Consider the following 21,935-nt stretch of genomic DNA (forward strand, 5'->3'; position numbering starts at 1 on the left):
GCTCCGCGGCCGGACCCGGGGAAGCGCCGAAACACCTTTGGTGCGGGGGGAACGCAGGAATCCCTACGTGTTCGAGTGGGGGAACCCCGGCAGCCCCCTGAGACAGCGGCCAACCCTCCACACGGGGCAGCTGGGCAGCGATACCGAGCGCGTACCGACCCCCGCGGCCGCTCGGTCGCCAGGGGGCGGGCGGGGAGGGAGGAAAGGAGGGGGCGGGCGGGGCCGGGCCCATCGATGGGGGCGGCCGCTCTGTGCTCGGCTCCTCCGCCCTGCCTCTCGGCTCTGGATTAGCGAAACTGGCGACGTGGGACGGCCGCCGGCCCGGCCCCCGCGCCCCGCCTCGCCCGACGGGGTGAAGCCGGGACTCGGAGCCGGCCCGCGCCGCAGCGCAGCGCAGCGGAGCCGTGGGGAGCCGGCCACCGCCGCAGCGGGGCCGCCGGCGGGGCGCGGAGGTAGAAGGGGCGGGCGAGGGGCGTCGGCCCCGCGGCGGCGGGGAGCCCCCCGCAGGGGGCGGCGGCGGCGGTGGCCATGGCGCTGCGGGCCCGGGCGCTGTACGACTTCAGGTCGGAGAACCCGGGGGAGATCTCGCTGCGGGAGCACGAGGTGCTGAGCCTCTGCAGCGAGCAGGACATCGAGGGCTGGCTGGAGGGCGTCAACAGCCGCGGCGACCGCGGCCTCTTCCCGGCCTCCTACGTGCAGGTGATCCGCGCCCCCGCCGCCGAGCCGCCGCCGCCCGCACGCTACGCCAACGTCCCCGCCGGCGGCTTCGAGCCGCTGCCGCCCCCCGCCGCGTTCAAGCCGGCGGCCCAGCAGCCCCCGCCGGCGGCGGCGCCCGAGCCCTTCCCGCTGCCCCCCGCCGCCGCCGGGTTCCCCTTCCCGCCGGCGCCCTACGGCGGCTCCTACCAGCCCAGCCAGGGCAGCGATGATGACTGGGACGACGACTGGGACGACAGCTCCACCGTGGCCGACGAGCCGGGCGCCCTGGGCAGCTCCTATCCCGACTACGAGGCGGCGGGCGGCGGGGCCTCAGGCCGCTACCGCATGTCCACCCGGTCCGAGCTCTCCCTGGGCTCCCGCGGCGGCCACCCGGCCGGCCACCCGCACCCACCCGGCAGCGGCGGCGGCGCCAAGAGCTCGGCCACAGTGAGCCGCAACCTCAACCGCTTCTCCACCTTCGTCAAGTCTGGCGGAGAGGCCTTCGTGCTGGGCGAAGCGTCAGGCTTCGTGAAGGACGGGGACAAGCTGTGCGTGGTGCTGGGACCCCGGGGTCCCGAGTGGCAGGAGAACCCCTACCCCTTCCAGTGCTCCATCGAGGACCCCACCAAACAGACCAAGTTCAAGGGCATGAAGAGCTACATCGCCTACAAGCTGGTGCCCAGCCACACCGGGCAGCAGGTGCACCGCCGCTACAAGCACTTTGACTGGCTCTATGGGCGGCTTGCCGAGAAGTTCCCCGTCATTTCTGTGCCCCACTTGCCGGAGAAGCAGGCCACCGGCCGCTTCGAGGAGGACTTCATCTCCAAACGTCGCAAAGGCCTGGCCTGGTGGATGGACCACATGTGCAGCCACCCCGTGCTGGCTCAGTGCGATGCCTTCCAGCACTTCCTCACCTGTCCCAGCACGGATGAGAAGGCCTGGAAACAAGGCAAGCGCAAGGCTGAGAAGGATGAGATGGTGGGTGCCAACTTTTTCCTGACTATCAGTGTCCCCACGGGCCCTGGGGCCAGCCTGGACTTGCAGGAGGTGGAAAGCCAGGTGGATGGCTTCAAAGCCTTCACAAAGAAGATGGACGAGAGCGCCCTGCAGCTTAATCACACAGCCAACGAGTTTGCCCGCAAACAAGTCACTGGTTTCAAGAAGGAATACCAGAAGGTGGGGCACTCCTTTAAGTGCCTCAGTCAGGCGTTTGAGCTGGACCAGCAGGCCTTTTCAGCTGGCCTCAACCAAGCCATAGCCTTCACTGCAGAAGCCTACGATGCCATCGGGGACCTCTTTGCAGATCAGCCCCGGCAGGACCTAGATCCGGTGATGGATTTGTTAGCGCTGTATCAGGGGCATTTGGCCAACTTTCCAGACATCATCCATGTCCAGAAAGGTAACACCCTTCTGTGTTTTCTGAAATGATAAACTTTTAGGTATAAGTGGTATGCGCAGATGTAGGGCCAGGGGTTAAATTTGCTTTGTGTCTGGATTGCTGGCCTTGGGTTAAATCTTTCCATGTTTACTCAGGTAAACTATTGCTAAAAATACAAAAATCACATCAATTACAGTTTTTGTTCTGTGCCAAAGGTTTAGACATACTTCGGAATTTTACTGGTCAGAGGTTGCTGCGTTTGGCTCTGTATCTCTGAAAGAAACCGCATCTGCCTATGCTGATGATACTTTAAAGATTTAATAGGCATGTTTATGAACCCTGGAGATCAGGTGGTATGAAAACTTCTATTACTCTTTGATGTACATTAGGTATCTTAAATGTCTGATATAGTAGATAATACAATATGAAGTAATCTGAAGATGCAGGTACTCCTCCGATTGACCACCTTGTTTGAGGTGTGCGGGGCAGTGTTTGCATTTTGCAGTGTCAGACAGTCAGATGAGATGTTTCAATCTGCTGGGGTTTCTCTGTTTGGCCATGCATTAAACTCTTTTGGTGCCTTTGTAAGAACAATGGTCTTGCCATGGTGTTCTTAGTTGGAGTTGTTCATCCTTTGCCCTTATTGCCATAAAAACATGTTGCTCACCCATTGTGCTTTCAGCATCTTTCTAGGTGAGACATGCTTCTGAGGTTCAGATTGCTGTTTGTGTGGCGCTTTATGATCTGTCAGAGAGAAAGAAACTCCGAAAATGAAAGAATCATCTGCTATATAACTAGTGACCCTTGTTAAGATAGATAAAAGTTTGGAGCACTGTGTACGTGTAGATAATTTCCCTGCTGTGAAATGAATGATATTCATATATTCTTCACCACTGTGAGAAGACAAGCCCGTCATTCATTCTTTTTGCTGTTATATTCCTTACCTGTAGTTTTCAGCTCAAAGATCAAGGGGTGTGGGGATTTGAGCTGTAAAAAAGACCAAGAAAACATCACATTTGCTCTGCAGAAATGGATGTGTGTAACAGTTACCTGAGAAAATGCATAAGCTTGATTTAAGATTATTTTGGAAATCAATAAGCAGTGTTCTACGTGCCAAGAGGCAGAGCTTGAATTGTCAGTCACGGTGAATCAGTCTTTTTTGCCTTTACGTGACATTTCCAGGGCTTTTGCGTGTGGAACAGTACCTTGAGTTTGATGATAAAAGAGTCGGAAGAGTTTTTTCAACAGATCTAAAAGGCAGGCTTCCGGGAGGTTTGCATTATTGCTGGGAAAATCTGAGGAAACAGAGTTGGTATGAAGTACACAGTTTGTTGTGGTTTAAGAAAGTGAGCTTTTCATAAAAATTGCATGCATCAAAATCAGATTTCCATTCTCCTGTCGAATCTTGAAAATTGTGAGTGGAAACTTAAGCAGTCTTAGTATTATTTTGAAGAGAAAAGGGAAGTGTGCAGTCTAACCTTGGAGTTGTTTTGCTAGCTGCTGTGGCATTGTGTTCTGATAACAGCTTTCAAATATTTTAAATTTGGAGAGAAGGGTGGCCTTGGCAATGCCTCATATTTGGGAGTAGAGCATTTTAAAGTGAGTTGTCAACTAATAATAGGATTATCTGTAAGCTTCTGGAAAAAAATTAAGGGAAAGATTTTTTTTTTATTAGGCGGAAAAAAACAGCAGTATATATATATGTTATATATATATACACTATTTAAATAATATATCATCAAGCCTTAAGGCTATGTAGAGTTCTTCACTGCAGTATTTTTGGAGACGAGACTTTGAAGAGAGGATTGGGAATAATAAGATGCGTCTTGACTCAACCCTGTTTCTTTTATAGCTCTGTTTGAATTTGTGCTTACTGATTATGTTTGCCTTGCTGAACTGGGGAAAGTTCATCTAAATCAGCTTCCACTAGAGCGGTGCACGAGCATGACGTGTGTAGAGCTGACTCTGTGCCAGAGCACTGTCCTGGAGCTGGTTGGAGAAACCTACAGCCGCTCTGCGTGCAGGTGTTACTACTTCAGCACCTGTGGACTCACACACTGCCTTCAGCGCAGTATTATCCCTGGTACATACTTGCCATCAGAAAATGGCATGGGCTCGAGAGGTTGGTCTATTGAGTGTCCATATTCATGACAGAAACATAGTTAGAACTGAGTTACGCGTTTGTTGTCATCATCCCTGTTACAAAACAAGCAGACTGGAGGAAAACGGAGAGGAAGATGTTTTTCACACCCAGTATATTGTTGCTTTATTACTCTTAAGAGTTACTTGAAACAAGGTACAACTTTGCAATTCCAGATTGTAACCTTCAGATGAAAATATTAACTGTTCGGTGTTCTTACAACATAAGAGCTTTCTTTTAAATTTACTGTCTGGGATAGTTGCCAGTTTTAAGAGTTATTATTGTCTGTATAGACTAAACAAATATCTGTTGGTGATAATAGGTCATCTGAAACATAGAGTTGACGTGTCTTTCTTCAAGTGTTTTATTTTCTAGTGTACAACTTATTTGTGCAGTAAAATGACCCCAAAGTGCCCTTGGAAGTGGTAGAAACAGCAGCGTGATTGATGGCCGTGCGGTTAAGAAGATGAAGTCTGAAGTTAGGAGTACTTCTTTGTTTTCTACATAGTGCAAATATATTGTCCACTTGGGATAAAAACCAAGACTTCCTCTAGACTCCATTTCTGTATTCCCCTAGACCAGGGAAGGACTGAAAAATGAAGACAGCTGTGCCCAAAACATGCCCGTATCTGTGGTTGGAATATTCAACTGCATTGTCCTGTTATGGGTTTGCTCTACTGCAGATAGTTGGACAGCTGCTGAATGTGAATCGGAAGTGTGTTTTGTGGTGTGGACTGAGAAGTCTGCATGTCTGGGGTTTTTTTTAATCCTTTTTGCAACTTCTGCAAAAAGAGAATCTGTAAGTCAGAGACAAAAATTTCTCTCCATTTGAACTTTGTCTTTTCTCCTAGAATTATGAACCAAAGCCGTGTAAGCCCCACTGCTGCTTTGTCTGTGTATCAGCAGGAAAATGTGTTAACTGTTGTGCTTTTAATTGCTCTGGGGTCCAGGTCTTTCTGCCTCCTGTGCTGAGGACATCATATATGACCTGGAGTGTGCAGAAAGGGATTGTCATTTTTGTCACTTGCGTAAAATGTGTGAACCAATGGACTGTGGGAGTATTTTCAAGCTGTTTATTATCTTATTAATATTGTATATATTTTATGAAATGGCAATAGCTTCAATAGGAGATTTTAAAAGATTCCTTTCCCTCTGCCTCTTCATCTTGAGCACCCAGTGTTTAAGGCATTTTCTGTGAGTGAAGGAAAAGTTAAATTCTTGCTCCAGAGGAGACAGAGGAAGGATTTGAACTTTTCTGTCCCACATGCCAGTTGAGGATCAACTTGTCAGTGCCTTGTGAGAGATCTTACCTGGTTTCATGTGTTCTCCAGTCCAGGTCTGAAGATTCATTGAATTGAGCCCTACATTGAAGAACATGTTGAGTTGGAAACCTTGTGTTTCCATCTGGAAGTGTTTGGTTTGAGGGTCCCACTGAGGCTGGCAAAGAGCTTAGCAGCCCCAAGGCATATATCCCTTACAAACTACTTTTTTTATAGGTGTTATTTGGAAAACTAAGCAGTTAGGGGAAAACTGACACCTGTTAGGGTAGATGGCAGAGTGGTGTCTTGGTCTTGACCATCTAAGCAAATGCTTATGTGAATCTAGCCCTTAACCCCCTCATAGGTAAATGCTTGTAAAGTGCTTGCGTGGAAGTATTCCTGTGCATAACTGTGCTTTTTGGAGTGGACGATCCAAATATGTTAAACAGATAAACTTGCACTCAGTTCTCTTTAGCCTCTGGCAAAACATTTGTAGAAGAGGAATATTATGTTTGGTAGGGTCAAAAACTAAGCTACACTTCTGTAGTTTTCTTTTGCAGAACATGTATCTTTCAAGAAATATTAAATTCAGTTGCTTTAATTTTGAGAAGAAAAGCAGCCTCCCAACTTCATTTGTAATGGATTTTGTAATGGATAATGTCTTCTTTTCGCTGTTTCTAAGGTCTACTTGTGGAAATTCCCTAGGCATTCTTGGCAAAATAATTCCTAAATTTTAATTGCTAGAGCTTCACTCAACTGGTAAGATCTTTTGACTTCAGTAATCTTCAACATAAATGCTTTCTGCAGGCCTGTGCAAGTTCAGGTTCAGAAAATTTATGCACATGTGGGAATTTGAGATAGTGTATGCTAGTACTGGAGCTCATGCTGGTCTGACTATCTTGTCTTCATATTTGCTTGGTGAGAGTACACAAGTTATGGGGTGTCGGATTTCTTTCTTTCAAGTTTTGTTGGAGGAATTACTATATTTGGCCTCTTGTGGTTCCTGAAAGTGGAAGAAATATGAACTTGCTGTTTTGTCTCTGCTTACCAGATCTCTCCTTTCTCTTAACATTATGATGTTAATGCTAGACAAACTTTTGTTTACGATTTTTGCAAACAGATTTGAGAACGCGGGCTAAATATTTTCGAAGATGTAGGCAGCAGTACTGTTTCCTCTGTGTGCCAAGATTCAAGAGAATTATTTAAAAAAAAAAAAACCTGAATAACCTTTTTGCTGCTTGATCACTGTTTGTGAAAAGTGAAATAGGGCAAATGGTCTAATTTACCAGAAGCAGACTTAATTCTAGACGTTGGCTTTGAAGAATGTGCTGGGTGTGTTTTTTTGAATATCTTACAAAATTATAGGTGAAAAAACATTCCAGCTGGAAATGCGTCAAAATTTCAAGTATCAAAAAACCCAAACAGCACTGAAACCTGGAACATTTTCAGCATTTTATTTTTTTTTTTTTTTCAGGGGGAAGGAAAGGTATGTGTGTTCAATAGTAAATCATACTGGTCAAAATTCACACCTAAAATTGTATATCACACTGTAAAAGTAGTGCTTTTCTCTCTTGCTTACTTTCTGACCTCTTAAATTTGTTGTACAGACATGGTTTTCCCATCCCTGTTTTCCCTTTTATCCACCTTTCCTCCCCCTGTCCCTCAGATACATACACATTGCGTGGGGTTCAACTTAGGTAGCTCCTGGCTAAGAGCTGGGCATGTAATCCTAGCCAGATGACCCTTACAACAGTAAAAAGAGATGGGTACCGATGTCTCATCTGTTTAAGGCCTTTGATGAGAAAGGATGGGTTGCTCCAGGAAGGCTTGTGTTTTTTGCCCTGTTAGCCTCCCCGTTGCTGTGAGAGTGACGAAGTATCATTGCCTGCTTGCTGCTGAATCACCCAGTATTGCCTCCCAGTATTCGAAGGTAACTTGAAGAAAACTGAGACTTTTAGATGGCTAAAATGTGAAGGAATCTTCACATTTAGAAACTGTGTAAAATTACAGCTTGTGTGTAATTTCTTGTTGTGTGTAAAATCAGAGGACAGCAATAAACAACACTAAAATTGCACAATAGCCTTACTTGAAGATGATTAAACAGAAAGAGAAAAATGGGCTTCTATGCCTTGTCTGTCTAAAAGATGTACGAGTCATTTTAAAGTATGATTTTTTTATCTTTTCTTTTCCACTCTGCCTGCGATCTCGTCTTACCTTAGCTTTCCCAGAGAGCAAAATCCATGCAGTCACAATGTCTTTCTCTTTCCTATTGCCTTCTGAAACCTGTTAGCCTGGTATCGTATGCGTTTGACAGAGAGACATTTCATAGCTGATAAAAGCACCAGTGATTTTTTTTCAAAACCAGCTGGTAGCAGAGGAAGGGTATAACTGTTCCTGCTGTGGGAGAGACTGCATGCATTGCTGCACTCCAGAAAATCTATCCAGACAGCCCACTTGGTCCCAGCAGGCTGGAGAAGTTCTGATCAGAGCTCACACGTTGTAGGTTTGACTGCAGGCGGTGCATTGTCACTTGTTCTGCTCTTACAGGTACTTGCCCACCGCAGGCATTAAGGCCCTGTCTACTGGGAAAACCTTGTGGGAAGCCAGAGCGTAGTGGGACAGTGCAGACATTGAAGAATTTAAAATTATATTGTAGAAAGAGGACGTAATTTTATTTCAAAGACTTTGAAATACCTTTTCAGCTTGAAGCTTATGAAGGATCAAGATAGCAAGATGGTTCACTTGCAGCTGGGAAAGCTCCAGGTCTTGTTAAAGGACTTCCATCGAAACAGGGGAGACAAGAATTGGTAGACTAAAAATGGAAGTAGCTCCCAGAGCTCTTCCAAGTCTTCGTAAGCACATTATCAAAAACAAACAAGCCGGATGATTTTTTTTATTTTGCAAGTCACCTTTGAAACAAGGACATGTTTCAGCCTTTCCATGACTTCATTGTTAGACTTTGTTTGAACAGTTAAAATGCCAGCTTAATATGTGGAGATTGTATAAACTCATCCAGCTGGTTCACTACTTATTTTAAGTTCCCTAGGACAGAATTTGAAAATTCCAATTAAAAAAATGAAATCACATTTGGCTTAGCCCCCAAAACATGAGTCTTATCAGCAGACTAGAGCAAACAAATGGCAAACGCTGTCTGCACAATCTTGTTTATATCGTGCATGAAGGCCATGAGGATTTAAATAAAATTAAAAAAAAAACCTAGTGAAAAGTGTGTTTTAAATTTTGGAGTGGAATCTCATTAAATCAGTGGCAGAATATATACACTTAAATAATGTGTTCAGTTCTTGTCAGTAACTTCGGGTTGTTACTGTAGCAGAGCAGGAAGAAGTGTGATGGTTTCAGCCTTTATTGTAGGTAGGTACACATCACGGGTGGACAACTTCTGTAATGAACTGAGCTACCCTTTTTATGCCTACGTGCAGTTCTTTCATAACAATGTGGAAAGCAGATTCATGCTGTGATTGGGAGCTTACATTGCCATTTTGTCCTGTAGTAAAAAGCAGCTTGCTATTCTAGTTTTTTCAGGTTTACAGATTTGAATCTTTATATGCATGAATAGCTATGCTGGCTAATCGGAAGCATACTGAAGAAAGATCCATTTTACGAAAGATCATTATAATGACACTACATTTTCAATCTACTTGCGGTTTTATATAAGCCCAAACTCAAAGCAGCAGATCCCTTCCTCCTAAAAAGGCAGACAATTCTCTTCTGCCTTTATAAAGCTACAATATTCTCTTTATATTGTAATATGTACTATAGTAATATATTAATCAATTTATTAAAATTACCTATTTGTGATTTTAAATTAATTAACGTAATTTAACAATATCTAATGTATAGGATTTCTTTTGTATAATATGAATATAACATTATATTATAATGTTTCCATGTTCTGCTTTTTTATTGTATAATATATTTTAATTGATTACATTAATGATTTGCCTTGCATATTTGTGCTGCAACAAGGAGTCTACTACTTTTTGTCCTTACAGACATACTGCAGCATTCATATTTCTAGCTTTTAAAGGGTACTAGTGAAAAAGTGGAGCAGTATCTGCATTTCATTTGGATCTTGACTCTTTTCATATGAATTTATGTGAAATGGTCTATGCATGTTGCATGTGCTCATCTTGGGATGGTAGTGGAGCTCAGCAGATGATGGTGGACAAGCGAAGACCATAAACTGTGCTCGCTCTTTGCTTCCCTTCAGCCTTTACAGAGAGCAACATCCAAAAGCAGGTCTTTCATAGCACCCCAATAAAGATGGGATGTAAGAGTCAGTGGAACCTGCACTTATACTTGCTCTCTCAGTAACGGTATATGAATATCGATGTGCAGTGTCACCTGTCTTCTACTGTCTGCCCACATCCCATGAGTCTTCCAAAAACTTACCATTTAATATAATGATGCTTACATCCATTTTGGCCATGACTTATATTCATCTTCTGCAGATCCAGGGGATACGTTTCTGCCCATATGCTGTTAACCAGTTGTTACGGTTTGAAGAGCCCACAACAGTTTATTGTCCTTCAGACAAATATTCTCTTACCCGATGACCCTTCCCAACCCAAGAAGGGAAGCTGGGGAAAAAAACCAAGGAAACCCAAGGGTTGAAATATAAACAGATTTAATAGAATAAGACTAAATAATTAACATTAGTAACGCTAAAGAACCAGTATTGATCCCAACACCAATATAAAATACACAAGGGTTATATTCAGCCCATTCTATCAGCAGGGAGCTCTGCGCTCCCGGCCATGGACAGCAAGTGTTGGACACTGCCAGCGCTGCGGCTTTGGGAGGAAGGGAAGGGCTCAGGGGTCTGGCACCGGGACAAGGAGTTCTTGCCGCCATCAAGGACAAGAGAAAAACTCCTCAGCAAACTTTCTAATTTATATTGAATGTGACGTTCATGGTATGAAATAATCCTGTTGCCCAGCTTGGACCTAGTGCCTGGGTCTTGCTCCTCCTCATCCCTGCACCTGGCAAGGCTCGAAAACAGGGAGACCTTGAATCCCACATACCGTAGCTGGCTACAAAGTAAATATTTTTAAAACGTTCAGACACTAGAGTCTTCTAAAAAATGCAGTTTTCCCAAGCATTAGAAGAGACCTTACCAGAAAGCAAAATCACTGAAAGAGAAATTAGTCCTGTGTTGCTCAAACCAAGACACCGGTTTTACTGAAAATTAATTTATATCACACATGCACAGCATCATTCCTGATTTAGGTTGCTGTCTTGAAGTCAGCATTATGAACGGGGCATTTACAAAAGCTGGTAAAGAGTCTGTAGCATCATTCCAACCGAAAAGTACCTGTTCTTAGCATCGTAACTGGGAAGACTAGTGTTCAGAACCTGTGACAACTGAACTGTAACAGACCAATTTAAATTCTGGAAAAAAAGAGATTCATCTTAAACGCCTGCTTGATGCCCCATTTAGATGTAAGCTAGTGAGAAGTACTTAAAGTCACTGAAAGGTTTGATCTTGATACTTCTGCAAATGGCGATTGCTTAAATTTTCAAGTGTATCCACCTTGAAAAACATGACTGGCTTTCTAAAGGGAAATGCACTGTGTTTCCAATGACAGGCCTAGTTTAAGTTTCACTCCTTTCGGTCCCCCGCAGGCTGCAGCGTCAGCTGAAGCCACACCAAAAAAAACCTCCTTAAATGGTACATGTGAGTGCCAAAAACTATAGACTGCCTTAGAATTGGGCAAAATCAGCCTTACCTAGTGTTTGGCTGTCCGGCTGTGGTGCAGACCCGTGCGTCTGTGATAAAGGAAAGCAATATACACAATTTAGCTGGATCTTAAGATCAAATTATTTCTGACAGGCCTCCTTTCAGACATCACTGTAGATACCTATAAAGTCAGAACTACTCATGAACACAGGGTAAACATGCTTCAGTGGCTGAAATAATGTCATCTGTTTGCTTAAAACACTGTGTTCAATACAGCTGAAGATACTTTAGTTTTAAAGTCACTACATTCAAGATTTGAATGGAAAACTTCTATCCGATTTTGCACAGTTTTTACATGCGGTTACCTAGCAATATGGGCTTTTTTTGTTTGCTTAGTGGAGTTACACAGGGCAAGACATGCAATAAACTGATAATTCTGCAATGTTTCTTCCATTTATTTTGCCATCTTGCTCACCCTGTATTATCAACTGTTTCAAGGGCAAACTACAGCTTGTTGCTTGTACAGGGATAGGGTGTAGCATGGCCCAGCAAAACAGTCGTACCAGAGAGGCTGCACACCAAAGCTTGTAGATTCCTCTGGAGGACTCTGGAAAGGAAATGCACATAGCCGATGTGATAATTTAGATGTTTTTCAGTAGCATGAGCATGTTGGAGACTCTAAACATGTGCAGGTGTGATCACAGTCCTTGTAGATTTGGATAAATAAATTGCCCATGTATGCTCTTCCTATGTGTGTGTACACCAACTGGCAGATGTATGCACAATGAGTCTAATTGGGTCTTAAATATTACATTATTTAAAATAAATGAAAAAAAAAAAGATCGATTAGACATGTATAGTATCTGTTAACCCTGGTAGGTCTTTAAAATAGAGTGATGTTTGTGCATTCTAACACCATCGTTAATCGGTTATATGTTAATTAAATCAATGTATATGTTAAAACCACCAGATGAGATTAGAATTAATCAAGTTCCTGAAATCTCTAGCAAAGACTGTTTTATTTTTGTGTGTCTCTGAATTGTATGGATTAGGAAGTGATTTTGTTTTGAACTGAAGAATGCATCTCTGGGTGCCAGCTTTCACTGAGCTTTGCAGCAGGGTAAACTGGAAGCACAAATAATTCTGTCTGAGATTACTAATTTTGCAGTCAGTCAATGTTAACCTAGATGTTAGCAGAATACTTTACTTTATGAATCTAGACTTATAGGATAGTATTATTTTATTCTGTGGTTTTTTGAGCAATGGGCAACAAAATAATAAAAAATAAACCTCACTTTTTTAACTATTGTTAGGCTGCAGTTTCTAAAAGCATTATAGCCATTTCTATGTACCTATACAAAACCCCCTTGTACTACTAAAGTAATCACAATTTGATATATTTTATTTTTGTATTTCTAACATTCATTATGGAAAATAGAACTCAGTTGTAGTAGTTTTGTGCCCTTAAGGATAAGAATATAATATTTGAATTAGAAAGACTGTTTTTGAAAACTATTGTATTGGCACTTTCAGAAAGAACAAGTGACTTCATTGTTTCGCCTGTGATGTTGGAGATCACTTGCCTTTTTCTGTTTAAAACTGCAAAACCATTTTTCAAAGTAGCAAGTTGTTCCTATATTAATTACTGTAATGGCACTTTTTCCCTCTGACGTTTCTTTTATACAGTTCAGTCTCTACTGGAGAAGTCTTCTGGTTTTAATTTCAGGCAAATTCCCATTATGCTGCTTTCCATTCTGAATCTGGGCCAGAAAATGTAAAGAATTTGCAGAATCTTAATGTAGGCTTCTTTTGTTAATCTGTGCTCAGTGTTCTTAAACAATCTGTCAACGTAGTAAAATCTCTGTTCTGCTAGACACAGTTTCATTGTTTCACTTTGAATTGAGAGAGGAAATTTGGGGGGCTTTTGTCAGAGTAGGATTTCACGTTATATGGAATCTGGTGCAGTGCTTCTGCAACTTCCCTTGTGTTGGAGCTAATGATTGTGTAGCCCCGGGCTGAGCTGGATCACATAGCTAAACCATTGATAAAACTAAGCCACAGCCTCCCTTCCCTCCAGAGCAAATCCAGTTTTTTATTGGATTAGTCATTTGAGTCATCCCCTAACAACATCTTTGCTAGATCTGGTGTAAATGGGATGGCCATGTAGACAGGCTCGTTCTGGCAGCCGTCTGCAGGATTAGAGAAGGTGGCGTTTCCTCCACAGTTGTTTCTTTCAGAAGAAGGGTAAATCCAAACTGTGCTACATGCATGTGGGCTCCCCAGGATTTGCCTTTTCAAATCCTTAAACAAAGAGCTGTAGCTAAATAATCTCATCATTAGGTAAGGAAAAAGAAAACATATTTCTAGTTACATTTTCTGTGTTTGCATCCTTTGACAAAAGGAACACAATGAATATATTGTTTTCTCCCTTTCAGAGGTGGTGTCTCATATTAGAAGAGTGTGTTGTAATAAAAGTAAAGCAAAGAGAGTTGTTAGAGTAGTTCGAAGCTCTCCCTTCAATAGCCTGCTTTGAAGGACACATCATGCCTACTGTTAGACCATTTAATATGATGGACAGTTGAGTCATGGAAATTTTAGTTGTTTTACTTTCTGGTAAGTAATGCACCACGTTTTACTTTGTAGCTTGCTGATAGTAGAAAGTTGAAAAATTGTTTATTGCCTGGGTCATTATATATTCACAAGATTTCTGAGGTGCAACTGCTGAGAGATTTTCTTTGTCAAACTTGTGAGTTTCTTTGAAGATCTCTGTTTTCTGGCCCCAGCTGTCCTTCCCCATGGGGGAGCCATTTCTCAGAGGAGCCTTTGGATTTAGACACAAGGTCTTGCTGTCGCACCAAAGCCTGTTGCCCAGGGGACTTCTCAAAGGCAGTGGCCAAGAGTCTGGCACTCTGATTTTGCCACAGTTACCACTGGTATCAAGGCCAGAATGATCACCTTCCTCAGGGCTTTTTGCATTTTGCCATTTTCGTGGCTGTTGTCCTTTTCAGTATCATTTACGAATAGGGTCTACAAGTAGAATAAGTACAGATTTGTGGTTGGAGGAGTTGGGGGCCAGGTGCCCCATTTTTGTTCCTTGGAACAGTTAATGCTTCTCACCTGCAGCACGACCAGCAGCACAACCAGCAGCCCTGGTGGTGTCCTGGCCCGCACTCACCTCCCTCCTGGCAGCGTCGGAGCCAGCTGGGGAAGGGTGAAGAGCCACCATGTGAGGAGCAGTACATACTGTTGGGCTGGCACACAGCTCACTGCTTCGCTCTCCCTCCCCCAGCTCCATTTAAAATGTATTTTAGAAAATAACATTCTTTGTAAGTTACAAAGAACCACAGGGTTAACTTCTTTGTCTCTTATGTTTTCTTTCATTCCCTTTGGAGTTGTTTTGCAATAATTCCTTAACTCAGGGCATAAAGTAGAGTAACAAGAACATGGGTATTTGCTGAAAGGAAGAGTGCTGTAGAAATCATAACAGACGTGTATGTGAACTGTTATCTCATAACTAGATAAAGAAATCTATTTGCTCTGGTTTAGCATAATTCATCACTGAAGTGAAAGAAATATTTTAGTAACTGCAGTGATAAAGGCATTAGAATTATAGGATCTAAAAAATTAACTTACTGATTCCAACAAGCTGGGTGAATTTTTAAGTTCAGTATGTTGGAGCAACATACTGAAGACACTGATGTATTGGTGACTTAATGGATGTTACACATTCCTGAGAGTGACTGTGAATTGCAGACCTCCCTGATTTCAACAGGTACTTAACACTGTGTGTACGCAGTGCCGTATGCAGAGTGCTGTATTCTAGCTATGTTGAGCCGAAGCTTCTTTGTGTTTCATCCCATATGCAGTACTGCTGTATGCAGTTAAATCATTGCTGCCACGGAAATGATTTTTTTGAAATGGTCATACCTTTATGAACAGTATCAGGAATTACTGCTTGTGTTTTTTAAGAACCGAGCAAGCCCAGCCGTGAAACAGATGCCCACTGTAGTAAGCACTGTGCAGATACAGAGCAAAAAGGAAGAATTCCCTTTCTCTCAGCTTGTCTTTGTTGGACTAGTGGCTTGAGACATGGATGACATTTCACTCCTGACTGCTATATGCTACACTTGAAAGCTGATGCTTGGGTACTTTGAGAAGAGCTGGAAGTGAGGCAGTGGGAAGATGGCACACCCTTAGCAGGAACTGCTCTTCTTCAGTTCCTGACGACCTGTGCTGGCAGGCGCAGGGCAGACCTGGCTTCAGGTGAGACAAAGGAGTTGAGTGAAGAACAGTCCTGATTGCAGTCTTTATAAGCAGAGCCCCAAAACTTTTGCCTTCTGGTCATGTTGCAGGCTTCAGCTTGGACTTGTGTTGTGTGTACTAAGCATGAGGAACCAGTGTAGGGCTGGCTGCTGGTAGACTGATAGTACCATGCAGTTGAAGAGCTTGGAGACACGTGCATCAGCATTGGTTTATATGTGTATATGCAGACATATATGTGTATATGCAGAGTGTGGAGAGAAAGTGAGTACAATTTCAAGCACAGACTGAAACCCACCCTTAGTTGACTCTTCACACAATCTCAAAGAATTTGTTAGTATAATAAAACTGCAGGTGATGTGAAAATATGTTGTTTGACCCAAATCTGAGTGCTCTCAGGTTCAGGAATTCTTCCTTTTTTATTTAATTTTCCTGAATATATATATATGTACGTGTCTCTTAGAGTATATGATATATGATTCTTCCTGCCTTATTGCAACCTTATGTTTGCCTGGGCAGCTTGCTGACTCAATACACTTCTTTTTTTTTTTCCTGGTAACTCCTCAGCACCCATTTGAGTTGCTGTTTGTATTGTGTGTTTTACAGCTTGGAAGTATTTAATTCTAGCAGGAATTTTACGTTGTCTCTGTCTTCTTGGCTGCTAGCACATTGCTATAAATGTGTTTATATTGTGTTGTCTAATCTCACACTTCAAAACAAGTACTGGCACCTGTGAGTTTCTCTTAAGCCCTTAGCAGCATTTGGTGAGCACCACTGTCTGTTTAATATCAGCATTCACATCTGCTTTTCCCCACCTTTAAGAACAGAAATAGATGTAGCACAGCTTTTTTGCAGCATCTGTGATGCGGGCCCTCTTCACTGTTTGAAAGCTAGTCCTGATCACTGGAACACGATCTCTTGACAGAAGGTCTTTTCATGGGACCAGAAGCTTTAAAGGCGTGGGCAGGACTTTACAGAATCTGTGGAGCTGGAGCTAAAATACCCCAAGCATTTATTTTTATGTATTACATCCCTCAGGGAGCAGTGCATTAGCGGATATTTATCCTAGACGTGTATTCAGCAGGAGGCTTCCTTGAGCTAATATGCATTAGGATGTGGCTCCTTCTGTTTCTTTTCCCTAAAATGTGTGTTAGCCTTTTCTAGGGCTGCCATAATTCTGCTTTTGTTTTTTAAATGCATCTCGCTTTTTTGGGTTGTCAAGGCCAATACTAGATGTTCACATCATTAAATTCAGATACCAGGAGATCTTTCTGCAGGTGTACTTCAACTGGAGGGGCTTGCTCAGCCTCAACAGCCTGTGGGGCTGGCAGCAGGAGCTGGGAGGTGCTGGATTAGGTGCTGAGGGCAATGGATAGACTGGTGAGGATGGAGGTGGGGGAGTTCACGGTGAACAGCCTGGGGTGAGATGGATTAGGAGTTGCATAGGGAGGCACTAGGACCCATCCCCTAGTCGGGCATCTCTGAGCAAGACCCCTGTTTTCAAGCAGGGATGCGCACAAGGGTCTGCCCTCTGCTCCCCAATTCCCTCACCCTGTCCTCCTCCCCCCTTTCACCATTAGAAACCTGCGTGGATTGCTGTACCCTCGACATCAATGAATCTCTGCTCCTGCTCTGGGTTTTGCTCATGTAGATTAAAATACAAGGGCTGTAGACTATGGAGAAGTGTCTGGAGAAAATTTAGGATGAAATGTGGTGTGTTGTTGTGAGTAAAGCTGCTTGCAAAGTCACGCAAACTAACAACACTTTTTTCTAAGATTTACTAAACTAAGTCTTGCAAACTTCAGTAGATGCCGAACAAATTAAAAATGGCATTTTAGAACAAATGTTCGTTTTCTTTTTAAAATAAAGCACATGGGCTTTTTTTCTGTGTGTTTGGGGGAAGTTCTTTGTCCTAAAATAAGCTAAAAGTTTGCCTCTGTTGAGTTATTTTAAGATTGTTTTACTAATAATTCAACACTTCATTTAAAGGCACTTCAAAAAACAAAGCACGTTTGTATTTAAGCATATGTGTAAGCCTTTGTCACATATTACTGATGTATTCTAGTCTGTCTAGGTTTTGAAGGAAATTCCACTATAGGACCTGTATGAATCCATATGCATTAATAAAGCAGTGTTAAAGGTTGCAAGTTTTCCCCTTGGATTCCTTTTCCTGATTATAAACCTCCCTTTTTCTTTTTTTCATGTCAAAAATGCATAATGTGTAATATGTCTAGTCTGGAGGGCTTTAGTGTTCCTAATGTATGCTTTTTATTGATGTAAGATAATTTGAAGATTATACATGCTCCAGAATTTAGTGATGCTTTCAGCTGCTGATGCTGTAAATGTCAGTATTTTTCAGTATTTTCAGTATTTTTCTTACAGTTTGGTCATTCTAGAAATAACATCTAATGCTGTTTCCCACATCACAACTGAAGAGTTGTCATGTTTATTTAACCAGCTCCATCTGGCTTCCAGTAAGTCCCAAATTTCATTTTTTTGCAGCCGCGCATGGAATCTTGCCATGCCCACAAAATGCAGAGAAAATTTCTGCTAAGGCTGGTTTTCTTTGTTGAACGAAGCGTCCTTTTCGCAAAAGAGGGGATAAATATTTTTCAGATTGTGCCCTACCTTGCAGATTCCTCACTCCTCAGAGGAGAAAACACAGATCTTCTGGCATGTTCCCACTGCTGGCACCGCTGCATGTGGAAAGGGGTTTTTTGTGGTGTTTTTTTGGGCCAGGCTGGAGATGATGAGGTCAATCAGCTGTAGCAGCTGGTGCCAAACTTTGAGCCACCACGCCGGCAGGCTGTGGGGAGTGGGAAGGTGTAGAGCCGTCCCCGCCACCACCTCACAGCCCCTGGGGAGAGTCTGTGCCCTTGGCCTCCAGGCGGCTCTTCAGCGCACCGGGTTCAGAGCGTGGCCTCTGCCACTTGAGGACCAGCGTCCTTGGCCGTGCAGCCCGAGGTCTATGCTTACTTTGTTAAGAACCTTGCTGACACAGCTTAAAAAAAAAGAAAAAAAAAAAAGGAAAATCTTTGGTATGGTCTTTCTGCAAGCATGTCATATGGGAGGGGAATTGCTTTTCTTGTCCAGCCTGAAGAAGAGAAGGCTCCAGGGAGACCCTATGACAGCCTTCCAGTACCTAAAAGGGGGCCTACGGGAGAGATGGGGAGGGACTCTACCAGGGCTATGTAGTGATAGGGCGAGGGGTAACAGTTTTAAACTGAAAGACGGGAGATTTGGGTTAGATATTAGGAAGAAATTCTTTACTGTGAGGGTGGTGGGACACTGGAGCAGGTTGCCCAGAGGAGTGTTCAAGGCCAGGCTGGATGGGGCTTTGAGCAACCTGCTCTAGTGGGAGGTGTCCCTGCCCATGGCAGAGGGCTTGGAACTCAATGATCTATAAGGTCCGTTCCAACTTTAACCATTCTATGATACTGTGCTCACAACTGAGAGCTCATACCAGGGCTGCAGACAGGAGATGCCGCGTACAGCACAGCCCAAATGCAAATTAAGCAGAAAAATATGATTTTAAGAGTAGAGAAGCCCTGATAACAGAGGAAGTATTTTCAAGTGTTTGCAATTATAACCGCTCCCTGCACCAGTTAACAAGTTGTTAGAAGCTGAATGGAGAACTCATGCACGCTTCTCTGATTTTAGGAATTCCAGATTTTATTTATAATGCAAGACAGAACCCCCATTTAATTTAAAAAATGCAGCAAACTCTTTTTCCTCAAGTCTGCCAAATCATCTGATATTTTAACTTGCTTCTAGTAAGAGCGTACCTTGACCTTCTGTTCTGCCTGACTGCCTGGTGCGGGAGGGGTGTGAGGTGGGCAGGGGATGAGCTGCCACAGGCAGGGGGACAGGAGAAGTGCCTGAAGGAAGTCCAGCGAACTTCCCTGCTCCCCAGCTGCCCCCCAGCCTGCTGTGTGGGCAGCAAACCCAGACGTGGCCACGCATGAGGTGGTGCTCCAGATCTGAATTGCAGAGATGTGTCACGGCGCTGGAGGAGGCGCGTTCAAAATGGCTTGTTAAACAGGCACAGGAAGGAAAGCACGGACGATAGTATTACTGCTGATGAACTGCTGTTTTCACTGCTTAATGGTGTTTACAACATGTGTGGATTCAGGCTGAGGAGAAGACAAACCCGCTCCCCCAGCAGATAAGAGCGGAGCTTGTCCCCCTGGAATATATAGGCAGAGAGGTTCCTCTGTCAGCTTGCTGGCGAGGGTCACTGCAGGGAGCACAGAAAAGCATTTCTTCAGGGCAACGTGAAGGGCGTCCTGTCAGTGAACTGTAGCCATGTGTACAGTAAGAAGTGCCATCTGAAAGGAAAGAAAGCTAAGACATTACAAGTAGTCCAAGGAACAAATAACTTAAGCTCAATCATAATGTGAAAAATGTCCTATCGTTAACACCTTCTGAGAAGATAAAAGCTGTATTGGTCTGATTGGTTTTAGTTATGTGAATAAAATATGTACGTAATATTTAAGGCAAAGAAATAGCTGTGCGGGAAATTGAGTCCAAGAAGATGAATATCTTAAGACATATCTTAGTACTGTGTCCCTGTATGAGTCTGCTTTGGCTAGGTCTGGTTTGGGTGATATTTCATTTTTGTAGGATGTGTGTGCTTTAATAAGCTGTTTGGAGAAGGAGGACTGTCAGTTCTTCTGCTCTGTTTTTCTTCTGGCTCTTACAAGACTGTGTTAGGTCTACTTGGACATCTGCAACTTTGAAATAAACTTTTAGATGCTCTAGTAGTCAATAATTAATTTTGTGGTATCTGAAGTGTAAAAGCAGAATGGTGCATTGGCAAGATTTTGTGTATTCAGATCTCCTTTTGATGTTTCATAAAGCTTTGGAGAAGTGGTATTTCACAATGTCCAGTTTCTTAATGAGGTTATTTTTCTGGTGTTTATGTAGGCTTAAATTGATCTGAGTAGTTTTCTAGTGCTTTAATTTTTTCCCCACTACTGATGTATTTATCAGTTATTCTCTGAAGGACACCATCTGATTTTTAAGATTGTGAAGTAGGCATGTTTTACTAACTTTGGCAAGCTAGAGCCTTAAAAAGTGTGATTTTTTTAAACAAGATTCACTGTTCTGTGATTTTTTTTATATGAAAAAGCTTTTATTTTATTCCTTTTCATTCATATCTATATGCACACATAGAAGTACATTTATGAGTCTTATGCAAATCCTTGTTGCTACTAAATCATTTGTTAAAAGTACAGTAGTTGAGTCTACATTGTTCTCACAGTTCAACTGTTTTGTTTTGTTCTTTGCACAGGAGCCCTTACCAAAGTTAAGGAGAGTAAGCGGCATGTGGAAGAGGGGAAGATGGAGCTCCAAAAAGCTGAGGGCATTCAAGAACGCTGTAACATTATTTCTTTTGCGACCCTAGCAGAAATTAATCATTTCCACAAAATTCGTGTGAGGGACTTTAAATCACAGATGCAGCATTTCTTGCAACAGCAAATACTCTTTTTTCAAAAAGTGACACAAAAGCTAGAAGAAGCTCTTCACAAGTATGACAGTGTTTAATCTCTGAACTTTGATTTGCGGACTTCCCTCAGCATGACCGTGACCCAGGCGGCAGAGCAGATGCTGCTGCTGCTGAAGAACTGTTGCCAGCGGTAGACCGTGGTACAAGGATGGTTTTGTGTTCACCTGGAACCCCGGTTTAACCTCCGATTATGTAGAAAGGAAAACAGTTATAGGGCTATGTAGTAGAAACAGTACCACGCATTGTAACTAAGTTATACTGTGTATGCCTACACTACCATTGTAACTTTTTTGAAATAATAAGTATACTATTTGCCTTATTGCTTTTTGAAATATGGTATTTTAGTGCATACTTTGTAGACCTCAAAACCCTTTGGGTCTTTAAGGAAGCTGGCTAGATAAAAGCCTGCTTCAGATGCCTTTTTACTTTCCTAGATTTGGATTTCCTAAATTCAGATGATTCTCTGTTTACAGACTCCTACTAGAGCAGCTATGTGATTCTGTGCCTTTAGACTCTATTTTTCCTTTTCTAGTAAGTCACATTTTTATGATTGAATGAATGAAGGGTTGATGCCTATGACAGGAACTGATTATGAAACCTCACATTGACTGGAAAAAAATCAGCTGCCATCCAGTTTGCACAGCAAGTACTGTCTTAGGACAAATGTTGGCTTAAAAAGGAGAGCATAAAAAGGAAAGTATCTATTCATACTTTCTCTGAAAATGGAGACTACTTGTTACATGTACTAGGATGTTAAGCACATATACAGAAATACACCACTTAATCCCCCTTCCAAAATAAATAATACAGTAAGGGGTGGTTTTTTTTAGTATACAGCATTACTGTGAGTGTAAATTTGAAGAGCTAGCCTAATAAAAATGACATATGTCAAGGGGATATGAATACAAGCTATATGGCTGGAACTTTTTTTTTAAGTTTGAAATGATCTGCTCATTGTTCAGTTGCTAATTCAGTTTAACTTCAGACTTGCA

At 42.9% G+C, this 21,935-nt stretch overlaps 1 protein-coding gene across 1 annotated transcript; it reads left to right on the plus strand.

Moving 5' to 3' along the window:
• Positions 1-528: 528 nt before the first annotated feature.
• On the plus strand, positions 529-20,981 carry SNX18 (sorting nexin 18). Its single transcript, XM_074166503.1, has 2 exons — positions 529-2,095; positions 20,728-20,981. The coding sequence occupies exons 1-2, from the start codon at positions 529-531 to the stop codon at positions 20,979-20,981; spliced, it is 1,821 nt and encodes a 606-aa protein (XP_074022604.1).
• The last annotated feature ends 954 nt before the right edge of the window (positions 20,982-21,935 follow it).

The sequence above is a fragment of the Numenius arquata genome, chromosome Z, assembly GCF_964106895.1.
Source record: "Numenius arquata chromosome Z, bNumArq3.hap1.1, whole genome shotgun sequence".
Lineage (NCBI taxonomy): Eukaryota > Metazoa > Chordata > Aves > Charadriiformes > Scolopacidae > Numenius > Numenius arquata.

Bases quoted from the DNA above. Each gene is read 5' to 3' on its own strand.
- SNX18 (XM_074166503.1), top strand. From the start codon at position 529: ATGGCGCTGCGGGCCCGGGCGCTGTACGACTTCAGGTCGGAGAACCCG. The intron at 2,096-20,727 runs GTAACACCCTTC...TTCTTTGCACAG, and splicing joins CATCATCCATGTCCAGAAAG to GAGCCCTTACCAAAGTTAAG.